The sequence below is a fragment of the Callithrix jacchus genome, chromosome 2 (assembly GCF_049354715.1).
Source record: "Callithrix jacchus isolate 240 chromosome 2, calJac240_pri, whole genome shotgun sequence".
NCBI classification, from domain to species: domain Eukaryota; kingdom Metazoa; phylum Chordata; class Mammalia; order Primates; family Cebidae; genus Callithrix; species Callithrix jacchus.
In genome coordinates, this window is record NC_133503.1 from 71,588,513 (window position 1) to 71,601,844 (window position 13,332).

At 39.6% G+C, this 13,332-nt stretch overlaps 1 protein-coding gene across 3 annotated transcripts in view; it reads left to right on the top strand.

The window, feature by feature from the left end:
- Window positions 1-13,332, top strand: part of RNF130 (ring finger protein 130) — a 170,730-nt gene that overhangs the window by 24,765 nt on the left and 132,633 nt on the right. For all 3 annotated transcript variants that reach the window (XM_035290734.3, XM_002744471.6, XM_035290735.3), the window contains exon 2: window positions 10,760-10,954. In XM_035290734.3, the coding sequence (XP_035146625.2) occupies window positions 10,760-10,954 (195 nt within the window). The remainder of the gene's footprint in view (window positions 1-10,759; window positions 10,955-13,332) is intronic.

Consider the following 13,332-nt stretch of genomic DNA (forward strand, 5'->3'; position numbering starts at 1 on the left):
TTCATGCAAAGTGATTTGTATTAGCCATCATTTAAACTTACTCTTAAGATGCTTTTTATTATGACATGGAGAACATCCAACAAATATATTTGTGTTTGAAGGATGTAAAAAAATGATCAAAATCCATTTGAGATTTATAGTAACTAAGTTCAGCAGACAAATGATGATGGACGGCTGCTGATGAGTGCGCTTGCTGGCGGTTCCACTGTTGGGACATTCCTGCCATGTTGACTGCGGCATGTAGCATTTAGGTGTCCAGAAGATATTTTGCTGCTACCTTCTTAAAAATTCTATACAAAAAGATGATAATTTGTTGCAAGAATTTGTCTGTTTAGGATGTAACTGAAGATGTCAAAATTGTCAATTAGGAGAAAAACAAGAAACACATTTAGTTTACTTTTGAAAGTACTAGAATTGGCTGGGTTTGGTGGCTCATGCCTATAATCCCAACACTTTTGGAGGTCGAGGTGGGCAGATTGTTTGAGCTCAGAAGTTTGAGACCAGCCTGGGCAACATGGTGAGACCCTGTGTTGGGATAAATACAAAAATTAGCTGGGCGTGGTGGTGCATGCCTATAGTCCCAGCTACTCAGGATGCTGAGGTAGGAGGATTATTTGAGCCCATGAGTTTGGGCAGTGAGCTCTGATTGTGCCACTGCACTCCAGCCTGGGCAGCAGAAACCCTATCTCAAAAAAAAAAAGAAAAAAAAAAATAGTGGAATAATAGCCCTGAAGTGCTGAGAGAAAATTAACGATCTAGAATTTTTTTACTTAATTAACCTGTCATCCAAGAATGAGAACAAAAGAGAAATGTTTTCAGATGTAAAAATACAAGTTTACCTAACAGATCTTCATTGAAAGAATTTCTGAAGGATGTAGAATAAGGAGGAAGGAAATGGAACACAGAAGGAAAAAAGTGAGCTGTAAGGAGGACTGTGATGATGAATTCTATGTGTCTCCTTGACTGAGCCACAGGTACCCACATACTTGGTCAGACAGTATCCTAAGACAATTCTCACATTTCTGTCAGGGTGTTTTTGAATGAGGTTTAAGTTTGAATGGGTAGACTGAATAAAGCAGATTGCTCTCTGTAATGTGGGTGGACCTTATCCATTCCATTGATGGACTGAATAGAACAAAAAAGTGATCCTTCCTGGAGTAAGAGAGGATTCCTCCTGCCTGACTGCCTTAGGACTGACTGAAACCTTGGCTCTTCTGGGTGCTGAACCTGCTGGTCTTTGGTCTGTACCTCCATCGGCTCTCCTCGGTCTCTAGCCTGCTGACTCACCCTGCAGACTTTGGGACTTGTCTGCCTCCATAATTGCCTGAGCCAGTTCCTTATAATAAATCCCTTTATAGGTGCATATCTATATATAGAGATAACTAGATAGAGATAGGGAGTGTGGCCCTGCTCACACCTTGATTTTGGACTTCTGGCCTTCAGAACTGTGGGAGGATACATTTCTATAGTTTAAGCTACTACATCTGTAGTACTTTGTTTTGGCAGCCCTAGGAAACTAATATTCAAGAGCCTTGAGGTATTCAGGAGGACAACAGAGGTACTGATTAAATGTAGATCTTTTATCCGGTATGCATGTTAACATTTTAAGGAGAACTTGAATATATAGATGAGGAAAAGGGAAATAAATTTGATCAATATATTCAAAGGCAGAAAGGAGGGGAAAAAGGTATAAAGAAGCTTGGAAAAATAGAATAAATAAAAACACAGACCGGGCACAGTGGCTCAAGCCTGTAATCCCAGCACTTTGGGAGGCCGAGGCGGGTGGATCACAAGGTCAAGAGATCAAGACCATCCTGGTCAACATGGTGAAACCCGGTCTCTACTAAAAATACAAAAAAATTAGCTGGGCCTGGTGATACCTGCCTGTAATCCCAGCTGCTCAGGAGGCTGAGGCAGGAGAATTGCCTGAACCCAGGAGGCGGAGGTTTCGGTGAGCCAAGATCGCACCATTGCACTCCAGCCTGGGTAACAAGAGCGAAACTCTGTCTCAAAAAAAAAAAAAAAACACACAATAAAATAATAGAGATGAATCCAAATATATTATATTCATAATGCAAATAGACTAAGCCTGGCAGTTGAGACTCCTTTTAGTCTGATTTAACCTGTGGGCTGCTTCTCAGAATAGTGGTTAAGTGCAGGAGTAAATAGGATTAAAGAAAATCAAATATACTGAAACATCGTATCAAAGTATTTAAAATACTCAGAATATTTGTGACATGATAATACTTGTAGAGTTAACATATTAGTAACAAGATCCAGTGGTGGGTCTAATCACTTTACCAGTATTTTGCAGTGTTTGCTATAACTATAATGTGGTTGCCACTGGTTACACATGGTTTGTTATCTATGTTTATAAATAAAGAAAATGCTAATTTCAGTTAGATTTTTAGCAGAAGTAAAAATGATTTCCCCTCATTCAAATGTCACTCACCCCTGAATTCTATCCCCAGAGCCTTGTCAAGAACACTTGTTCTAGATGCTGATCTTCAAGTGGAGCTCTCCTCTCCCAAATAGCTCACATTTCCCTCGAGTGAGGGAAGGAGGCAGAGGACTGTACCTTAGCTGCCTTCCTGTGTCAAAACACTTTCAAAAAGCAAAGAAGCTTTCTTCTTAGGTTTTGGCCTTTTGGGTGGGTTTGAGTTGCCAAGTATGAATTTTGATGATTTAAGGGCCACTCTAGGGTCACCTTGAGGTTTGAAGTGAGCTGTTAATTGCCTACCAGCTCCGCTTATTAAAAAAAAAAAAAGACCCAGAAACCTTATATAATTCAGGCATCTGTGATCACTTTCACGCAGCCACATGCTTTAAAGTGATACCTGTTTGAGCCCCAGCAGGGGGTATGGGGCACAGGGATAGATGACCTAAGGTGAGCTGCACAGAGGTTGAGAGCTTAAATTACATACTTGGAGGGTTGGCCTTTTCTGTTTCCCACTAGCTATGAACAGGGAGCTGTGTTCTCCAGTTGCTGTTGGCAGTCATCTTATGATAAAGAGGGGACTCTTAGGATGAAGCTGAAGCCATGGTTGGCAAAGGGAAAAGAAGAAAAGGAACCAGATCCTGGTGACAGTGCTGAGGTGCTGAATTCTTCAACCCAAAATATGGCCGTCTCAGAACTTCCAGTTCTGAGACAGGATAAATTCTCTCTCCCCATTTTTTTTTTTTTTTTTTTGGAGACAGGGTCTCTCTCTGCCTCTTAGGCTGGAGTGTAGTGATGCTATGACAGCTCACTGCAGCTTTGAACTCCTGGGCTCAAGTGATCCTCCCACCTCAGCCTCCCAAAGTGCTGGGATTGCAAGGCATGAGCCACTGCACCTGTCCTCATTATTTTTAATCAATCTAAGTCATGGATTTTATTACATAGAACACTGACTTTTCCTATGTGAGTCAAGCAGAAATTGCCTAGATTCGGAGGTTAATCTTTGAGGTAATATAATCCTATAGCCTAGAAGCAAGGCAGAGCAATCTGGAAACAGATATATTAGAGGGTGATTTGCCATAAACTGGACTATCGACTGCCTTCGATGCCCCCTTTCATGTAAACCAGTTGAAACCTTCAAGAACTCCTGTTAACTCATCAAGTCAAGGCCGGAGTTTTTGCTTGGAATGGAAGGGAATGAATTCCCTTCTGTGTGTATAGTTTTCCACTTTCCTCTTCTGATTCTTAGCATGCTGTCAATCTGATTTAGCTGTGTCTATTAGAAATTGGGTTTGTTTAAGTAAAAATGAAGAATAATTTCTCAAAAGAGGGCTCCTCAGAATGAGATGTTAGTAAGCATCATTGTTCCAATTTAAAAAAAGTGTGCCGTTGACATGGTGAGGATTAGCCCTGGAGACTCCTGGGCCCACATGGTGAAAATTAAAGCACTGGAGTGTCCTGGGCCCATGCCAGGAGATGCAGAGTACTCAGGAGCATCAACATTGAAGGTTCAAGTGGAGGAAGAAGAGGCAGTAAAAAGACTCAAAGGATAACTGTGGTGGTGGAAGAGGAAAGCCTGGAGGAATTTGAACCTGGGAGTGGAGAGAGGAGAGCGCCCAGCTGGGGCAGGCAGTTTAGAGGACAAAGTGGTCCCAGGATTTTTTTTTTTTTTTTTTTTTTTTAATTTATTGAGACAGTCTCACTCTGTTACTCAGACTGGAGTGCAGTCGTGCAGTCTCAGCTCACTACAATGTCTGCCTCTCAGGTTCAAGCAATTCTCTTGCCTCAGCCTCCTGAGTACCTAGGATTACAGGCCCACACCACCATGCCTGGCTAAATTTTGTAATTTTAATAGAGATGTGATTTCACCATGTTGGCCAGGCTGGTCTCAAACTCCTGACCTCAGGTGATCTGCCCCACCTTGGCCTCCCAAAGTGCCTAGATTACAGTCAGGAGCATGGGATTTAGCATCTGTGGCCTGGGGTTTAGCAGCGTGAGCTTATTGGTCTCTTTTAGTCAGAGCAGTTCTAGTGGAGTGGTTGGATGCTGAAGAATGAAAATTAAAATGTGCTGAGGAATGAGTAGACACTGAGGACATGGGAATAGCAGGTGCAGATGGCTCTTGAAAAGAGTGGCAGTAGAGGGGTCTGTAGAGATATGTGTTTTTTCTCATTTGTTTTTAAGGTGGAAGAGACCATCAAGTTTAAATGAGAGGGAAGAGAAAAAGAGGGAATGGTTATTAACATATGGTTCCCAGGAAGAAATAGGGCAAGGTTCAGTGGCTCACTCATTCCTGTTGTTGTCCCAGCACTTTGGGAGCTGAGGCAGGAGGATCACTTGAAGCCAGGAGTTTGAGACTAACCTGGGCAACATGCTGAGATCCTGTCTCTACAGAAAATACAAAAATTAGCCAAGCTTGGTGACATGCGCCTGTAATTCCAGCTACTCAAGGGGCTGGGGTGGGAGGAAGGCTGACAACAGAGCAAGATCCTGTCTTTTTAAAAAAAAAAAAAAGGAAGGAAGGAATAGGTAGTATCCAGAAGTAGACAGCGAAGGGGAGAGGAAGGAAAAGGATAAGAAAAAAATTAGGAATAAAGTATGTAAATGCAAGGTTAAGAGAAAATAGAGACTTACAAACAAGGTAATGGAAAATCAAGAGTAAAGGAAGAAGAAAACATTTTCTTGCTTTTTTTTTGAGACAGTTTCACTACTGTTGCTGCCCAGGCTGGAGTACAGTGGCATGATCTCTGCTCACTGCAACCTCTGCCTCCCAGGTTCAAGCGATTCTCCTGCTTCAGCCTCCTGAGTAGCTGGGATTACAGGCATGCATCACCACACCCAGCTAATTTTGTGTTTTTAATAGAGATGGGCTTTCTGCATGTTGATCAAGCTGGTCTCAAACTCCCCACCTCAGGTGATCTGCCTGCCTCAGCCTCCCAAAGTGCTGTAATTACAGGTGTGAGCCACTGCGCCCAGCCAGGAAAAAACATTTTCAGTAAAACTGAACATCCAATGAAGCTAAGTAATAAAAAGAAATGATAGGGTTTAAGTGAAAGTGTAGAAACGGTAAGATAGTAAGTTATATTCATGATAGTGGATAAAGAGAATGAAAGCACTACCCCAGTCCAGTAGCTGCCATTAAAATTAAGAAATTGATAACAGAAATTATGAATTGTATTTTTACTTTGAATCATAAAATTAGAATTTAACAAAAGGAAAATAAGGAAAGATAGTGTAGAAGTAGGAAAATTAAGGAACAAAGAGATTATAATCTAATTTAGGAATAGGAAAGCAACTAGACCATAGCTGACAATGGAGGAATCCAAATCTGTGATAACTAATTAGTCTCGTTTTTATTTTTACCTCTTTAGTAGGAAGAACAGATAGAACATTACCGTAGTCAGTATATAACCACATGAAACAGAGAGTTGTTTGCCACAAACTATTTTTAATGTCAGTTTTGGCTTAATTTCCCTGTCATTTTCCCCCCTTTCCCTCATTGAGTATGTTAAACATCTGTGTGCCAGACATATTCACAGGAGATGCTAGACCTCACATTCCAAAAGGAAAGCCTTAGAAGTAAACAGCCAGTTACTAATACAGTATGATAAATGCCGAGATGGATGTAACCTGAGGGTACCTTGGCAACTTCAAAAAAAGCACCAACTCAGTCTTAGGAGGCTGGGAAGGCGTTCTGGGGAAGAAATTTTGGCAGAATCCTGAGGTTCAGAAGATGGTGAGCAAGAGTGGTGGGACTGGCATTTCAGGAGGATATAGTGACACACACAGGCTCTGAGAGAGAGAGGCACATCTTTGCGGCTGTGCTATGTGGCTACCTGTTTTGACCATCACTGCAGAAAAAGACTTTCCTAGGCTCTCACTTCTGCCCCAGCCTTAAAAGACTTACAACATGCCGTAGACTGATAATTCTCCGGGATAGGAAGGAAACCATTAGCCTATACCATAACATGGTGAGTGCTTCTTGTGTGGCGTGTTTACATTTCTAAGAAATGAGGTTTTACCAAATCAAACGAATCAAAGTGGAGGAGTTTCCGACTGGTGGGGTGTGGAAGAGAGATTTCATTCATACAGCTCTTTAAATACATATTATTATTACCTGAATATTCTTCCCCTTCTCTCATTACAGATGAGATCTTTTCTGAACTTGATCTTCTTAAATTTGTATAGTGTTGAAGGTTCTGTTGCATATCGTCTTAACTTTATTTTACAAGAGTTCAAGAGAAGAGTTTTAGTCTTTGTTCTGTTTTTATGCTGGCAACTTATGTACCCCCCTCCTTCCTGCCTGGGCAAGTTTCAGGGGTTTCATGTATGCTCCAGCTCACATTGAACCTTGACGGTCGTCCTGCCCTCCTCCCTCCTTCAGTCTCTAAGTGCACTTTGTGTTGGCACCCTATATCATCGACTTCTGTGCTGTTGCCAATTATGATGCCTCAGTAAATGTGGAGGCTCTTTAAGAGTGAAGAGCAAGGCATTTCCTCCGTTATATCTCTCTTTGGTACTTAGCATGTTGTTATGTACTTAGTTACTGTTCATTGAGGTGAGGATCCCATACTTGTTTGGTTCCTATCAAGAGGTGAATAAGTCTCATTACTTTCAATATTTTTGGACTGAGCAGGAAAAGCCTTATAGGAAAAAAAAATTAAGTTCTGTAGTAGAATATTTCGTATTATCTGTCTTGAAATTTTTATCAAAACCTCTAATAAGTTTTTCCCGGCTATATAACTAATAAATTCAAATAATTCAGAGGTAGTATACTCTTATAAAATTTGGCAGGTAAGAAAATCAGTATATTTTTTCTGAATTTGAGCAGAATTGCTATTGACAAATTTTAAAGGCTTATAATTACATAGACATTTTATGCCATAATATGTCTTCACTTAATAAATTGCTCAAGTGTAAACAACTGGTATTAAATTTTGGAGTAATACCACTTAACCATAATCATCAGTCTTGGAAAGTTTTTATAGAGCTGTTTTCATTATTCATATTTTCTTAATTACAGGAGGGAATAACCAGGTAAACTTGAGTATACTACAGTATTCAGTTCCTGATTATGAAAATCTCTTCTTTTCTTCTGAATAATAAATACCATTTTTTAAAACACAAAATTCCTACTTAATCTTTCTTATTGTGTATTGTATTACCAATATAAATGTTTTCTGAGACCTTTTATGGATGATGATTAGATGAATTTTGGGAAACAGGAACATTATTTTGCTTATACAGGCTGTTGGATTTTGTTTTGATCATGCAGTTGTTCATAGAATCTGTTCTCAGTGGGTAGGGATTCCTTTAGGAGAGTTTTAAAGCCCCCCTGCAGTACATTTGATAAATTTTGCTCCGTGATTGCACCCCATGCTGTGTCTTTTTATTCCTTTTTATGAATATTACTGAACTGCTGTCTTCTGAGCGAACTGTGACACTGTCAAAAGGAAAGAGATAAAGAGGATGAGGCGTGGGATCTGTGAGTGGTAGTTACTAAGAACAGTGGGGTGTGGGGTGCTGCTGAGCTTGGGGAAGCTCACATATTTTGGCACAGAAACTCCCAAAGGCACCAAACTGGATCACCAAGACAGCACAGGATGAATGTTAGTGAAACAAAAGGAAAGAGTTTTTTTTTTTTTTAAAGCATTCAAGAATGGAGGAATTATTATTTTTTAGAGATAGAGTATTGCTCTGTCACCCAAGCTGGAGTGCAGCAGACAAATCATAGCTCACTGTAACCTTGAATCAAGCCATCCTCCCATCTCAGCATCCTGCGTAACTGAGTCTACAGGTGTGTGCCATCATGCCTGGCTAATTTTTTTATTTTTTATTTGTGTAGAGATGAGGGTCCTATTATGTGCCCAGGCTAGTCTTTAATTCCTGACCTTGAGTGATGTACCCACCTTGGCCTCCCAAAGTGTTGGGATTACACGTGTGAACCACCATACCTGGCCAAAATGAATTACTTTTTCACATGTAAAACTCTGTGAGATAAGAATATCTCAATCTTTATAAATAAGTAAAAATTAAAGATGGGAGAATTTCAGTAACCTGTGACAGTTACACAGCTAGTAAGCAGTTGATCTAGAACTTGGAGCACAGGTCTTGCTGATTCCATAGCTATGGTGTTTCCTCTTTACTACATTCTACATGTATGTGAGACCACAGGGAGAAAGAGATAAGTCACAGACAAATGCTTAAATGTTGCCCAGAAGGCAAGTGTATACATGTCTTTAGATATTCCTGATTTTGCATTTTCTTCCAGGGTTTGTGCAACAGTATGTTTTGAAAAACAACAAACAAAACATCTAAAACCAATTCTTTGGTTACTCCCTGTTTGGATACAGTATCAGACATTTTCCTAAGACAGGAGATTATTGTAACAGATTGCTAAGCTGCCAGTACAGAAAGTAAGCAATCTGTTTCAGGATTTTAAAGTTTTATAATATATCGAACATGTCTTTCAATAGTTGACTCCTAAAATGACATAGGTTTCTATCCCCCTGTTTAATTTGATTGAGTAAGGGTTAAAGTTTCAGAGGGAAGAAACCTTTTAAGGAAAAGGGTAGGTGATGCTTATATACTATATCAATCATGAAAGAATAATATCAACCATGAAAGAGTGTAAAAACATTCATCTTCCACTTCACTTATTAGGAGACCTCTGGTAGCAAATATACTCTTATTGCAGTCTCTCACCACAATAATTATAAGAAAATTTGGAGAAAGATATTTATGTGGGAATGATAGATGTAATATTTCTCTGAAAGTAGTGACCTCTTTACATTTTACAGTTTAAGTAGTGTAAGCATTTAGTTTCTTTTGCTAAGCCTGTGCTTCCCGGTGTATAGAAATCTCACATTTCTCCGCTGGTGTCTTCTCTTTACTACAATCATACTTAATTAATACTTAATTTTTTAATTATTTTTTTTGAGACAGGTTCTCATTCTGTCACCCAGGCTGGAGTTCAGTGGTGCGCTCATGGTTCAAGCAGTCCTCCCACCTCAGCCTCCCCAGTAGCTGGGAATACAGACGCACTCTACCACACCCAGCTAATTTTTTGTGTTTTTGTTTCTCTGCATTGCCTAGGCTTGTCTCAAACTCCTGGGCTCAAGCAATCCATCTGCCTTGGCCTCCCAAACTGTTGGGATTAACGGTGTGAGCCACCACACCTCGCCACGTTTTTATGATTTATTTACTTTGACATCAGCCTTTTGGATCCATGTTCTGTGTTCCCTTTCCTTGCTTCCTCCTGGGCACACAGAGGACTGGCAGGGCTGACTCAGGGCACAGGGCTGGCACCCTCTGCCACTGTGTGCCAGCAGTCTTCAGACTCTACCTTAGTGACTTCTTTCCCCTTCTAGACTGCCCTTCTCTCTCATCTGAACCTGTTATAAATGTGAAAGTGGAAGTGGGAAGAGCAGCCGAGGGCTTCTTAAGATTTGCAGAGAATGCCAGAACCACAATGGCCATATGTACAGAGTAAAAAATTAAGGAGCTTAACTCTGACAGATTTAAATGTACTTAAGAGTATTTTAAGTAAACTATCCCAAAAAATCTAGAACAGTGGCTGTGTAGTTTGTAGTACCAATATTCTTAGTGTCTTATTGTAACCTGTTAGATAGATACAGTAAGTGTATCTTGATATAGAGTTGTGGAGTGACTTTTCCTATTATAAATTAGAGGAATAATACATTTATTCTACTTAGATGTTATTTTAACTACTTCAACTTTCAAATATGAGCTAAAACCAAACTTTAAAATTTTCCTTAGACATTTATGAAGAAATTTGCTCAAACCTGCTTGAATTTCAACAGGATCACTTAGTAACTAAATCAAGGATTACTTTGGCTTCTCATTGGCCCCCAGTTAAGTTTCCTGTTTTCTTACTGGGGGGTAATGGTGGTGGGGTGTGTGTGGAGAGCCTAGTACAAGTACATGAATGAGCAAAAGTGAGGGTTAGATCAGCCACCTGGGTTTCTGGCGTTCTCTTCTGTGTTTGCCTTTTCTTCTTCCTCTCTTTACCGCCTTGTACTAGATATTATCAGTCTTTTTAAATTTTTTATCAATCTGTAAAGTTAAAAAATTTTCATTGTTTTAATTTGCATTAGAGGTGACAGTTCAATGGAGCATCTCTCCCTATGGATACTGATTCAGATTCCTTGTACTGTTTGTGGATTTATTCATAGCGTTGCTGGCAGCGAGCTGCTTGACGAGCTTTAGCTCTGTGTGGTATTCAGAAGGCATTTGACACTTGGATAAAGACTTGGTCAGTTTTATTTATCTTTTAATGTGTGTATTTCTTATTCTTTTCAGTTGCTGATCATCTGGGCTGTGATCCACAAACACGGTTCTTTGTCCCTCCTAATATCAAACAGTGGATTGCCTTGCTGCAGAGGGGAAACTGTACATTTAAAGAGAAAATATCACGGGCTGCTTTCCACAATGCAGTTGCTGTAGTCATCTACAATAATAAATCCAAAGAGGAGCCAGTTACCATGACTCATCCAGGTAAACAAAACAGGGGGGTTGTAGATTTTGTTTTTCTTCTTAGAAATCATTGCTTTATAGGTAAGCATTCTCTCTCTGCTGAAGCCATGTAATTTTCAGCAAAACCCTGTTAGTGTTGTCATTTGTTTGTTGAGATGGATGTTTTCTTCCCATAGTTGAATTTCTTCTTTTTCATAAGTAATGATGATAGCAGTCTGTAAAACTTGGACATATTAAATAAATGGGCTGTGATTAAATCCTTAGTTGTTTTACATTTCTACATTTTTCTTAATAACTTTGACAAATAATGTATTTAATTTGGAAGAATTCACCCAGGCTATGTCATGGATTCTCAAGGATTACCTGTCTGGGAAGGATTCTGTTTATCAGGTTAAATGTTGAAACTAACTTAGTAATTAATACAATTACAGTAGTAACAATGCTTCTTTATTTCTTATGGAAGCACTGAGGATAGTTCTAATTGTTTTAATAGCAGTAGTTGCAGTTTATTGAGCACTTACTATATAAATGTCAGGCGCTGTGCTATGAGCTTTTTATGTATCTTTATAGACAGTCTTTACAATAACTATGTGTGTTGTAGGCTCTCTCCCACCTTACAGACCAGGAGGGGGCCTGAAACAGTTAAGGGCCAGCAGAAGAGGGCTCATACCCCAGTTTTGTTAATGTTCTGTTAGTTTCACCACTGTCTCTTTACGTGGAAATCAGATGAAATTTAGTTTTGCATTCAGGAGAATTTTGGAGTTTGACTTAAAGAACTAACTTTTCATTGTGTAATTTTTATATTATTATTTTTAGCAAGTTTCTTGCAAAGACTTGCCCACCTTAATTGAGAGTCATTGGTACTTCCCTGCACATCTTGATAGATTAGTGCAGATGGATTAACTTTAATGTTCTCTGACTTTCTTTCTTTCAAACCTAAGCCTTTTAGAAGTAAGATATACTTTGGGAGGCCAAGGTGGGCAGATCACCTGAGGTTAGAAGTTCAAGAACAGCCTGGCCAACATGGTAAAACCCTCTCTCTACTAAAAATACAAAAATTAGCTGGGCATGGTGGTGGGCACCTGTAATCCCAGCTACTGAGGCTGAGGCAGGAGAGTTGCTTGAGCCCGGGAGGCAGAGGTTGCAGTGAGCCAAGATCATACCACTGCACTCTGGCCTGGGTGACAGAGCAAGACTTTGTCTCAAAAAAAAAAAAAAAAGAAAAAAAGTAAGGTGTAATTTTTCCAATTGCAAAAGTAACACATGCTTAGTGTAGAAAAACTGAAACTAAAGAAAAGCACAAAGAATAAAATAGAATGTGTGATTTTTCACTATCCAGAGATCACTAGGGTCATGTAACTTTTTATTTATTCAAGGAAACCAAAAGAAAATTAAGGGCCAGTTTAATTTAGCTGAACGTCTATGTGGAAACAGGGGACTCAAGACGGTAGTTTTTCTGCTAGTTTTCAGAGCAGGTGCTGGTTTGCTTTCCTCAGGTGTCTCAGAGGAAAGAAAAACTATTTAAAAATTTGGGCCTAATGTAGCTTCATTCCATGCTGATTTTTTCTTTACTTAAAACATGAAGAAAAATAAATAGGGAGAAATTCAACTGAGCAAAATGTATTTTTCTTTCTTATTAATGTTTTTTTACTTACACGAAACCACAGAGAAGTAGCTAGAATGAGAGTCTTTTAATAAAAGTATGAGAAGATATGGGAATTATAAGAGGGAATTGAAATCTTAAAAAAAAATTTAATTACTTGTTTTTAAAAACAATGGGAAGCCTGTATCATTGTAGCATTTCCCATCTGTGTTCTTTGAAATGTTAGTTTGTTTAGACATATTTCTAGAGGACTCATGGGGAAACAGTAAGTTTCAGAAAATGCTTAAAATGTATTCCACATTTAGAGGCCCCTACTACTCATTAATATTTTTTTGGGTTTCTGAGAAGTCTTAAAGAATCTGTCTTGGCTGGACACAGTGCTTCACACCTATAATGCAAGCACTTTGGAAACTACTCGGTTAATCAAAATAAAACAGGTACCCTCCTTTTTTTTTTGGTGGGAGGAGACAGGGTCTGACACTGTTGCCCAGGATGCAATGCAGTGGTACGATCATGGCTCCCTAAGCCTGGGGAAGCTAATGCAGGTGTACTGCTTGAGCCCAGGAGTTTAAGACCAGCCTGGGCAACATAGGGAGACCCCTTCTCTACAAAAAATACAAAAATTAGCCGGGTGTGATGATGCATGCCTGTAGTCCCAGCTACTTGGGAGGCTTAGGTGGGCGGATTGCCTGAACCTGGGGGGAAGGTGAGACTACAGTGAGCTGTGATTGCACCACTGCACTACATCCTGGGCAACAGGGTTAGAACCTGTCTCAAAAAAACCTGTTTTATTTTG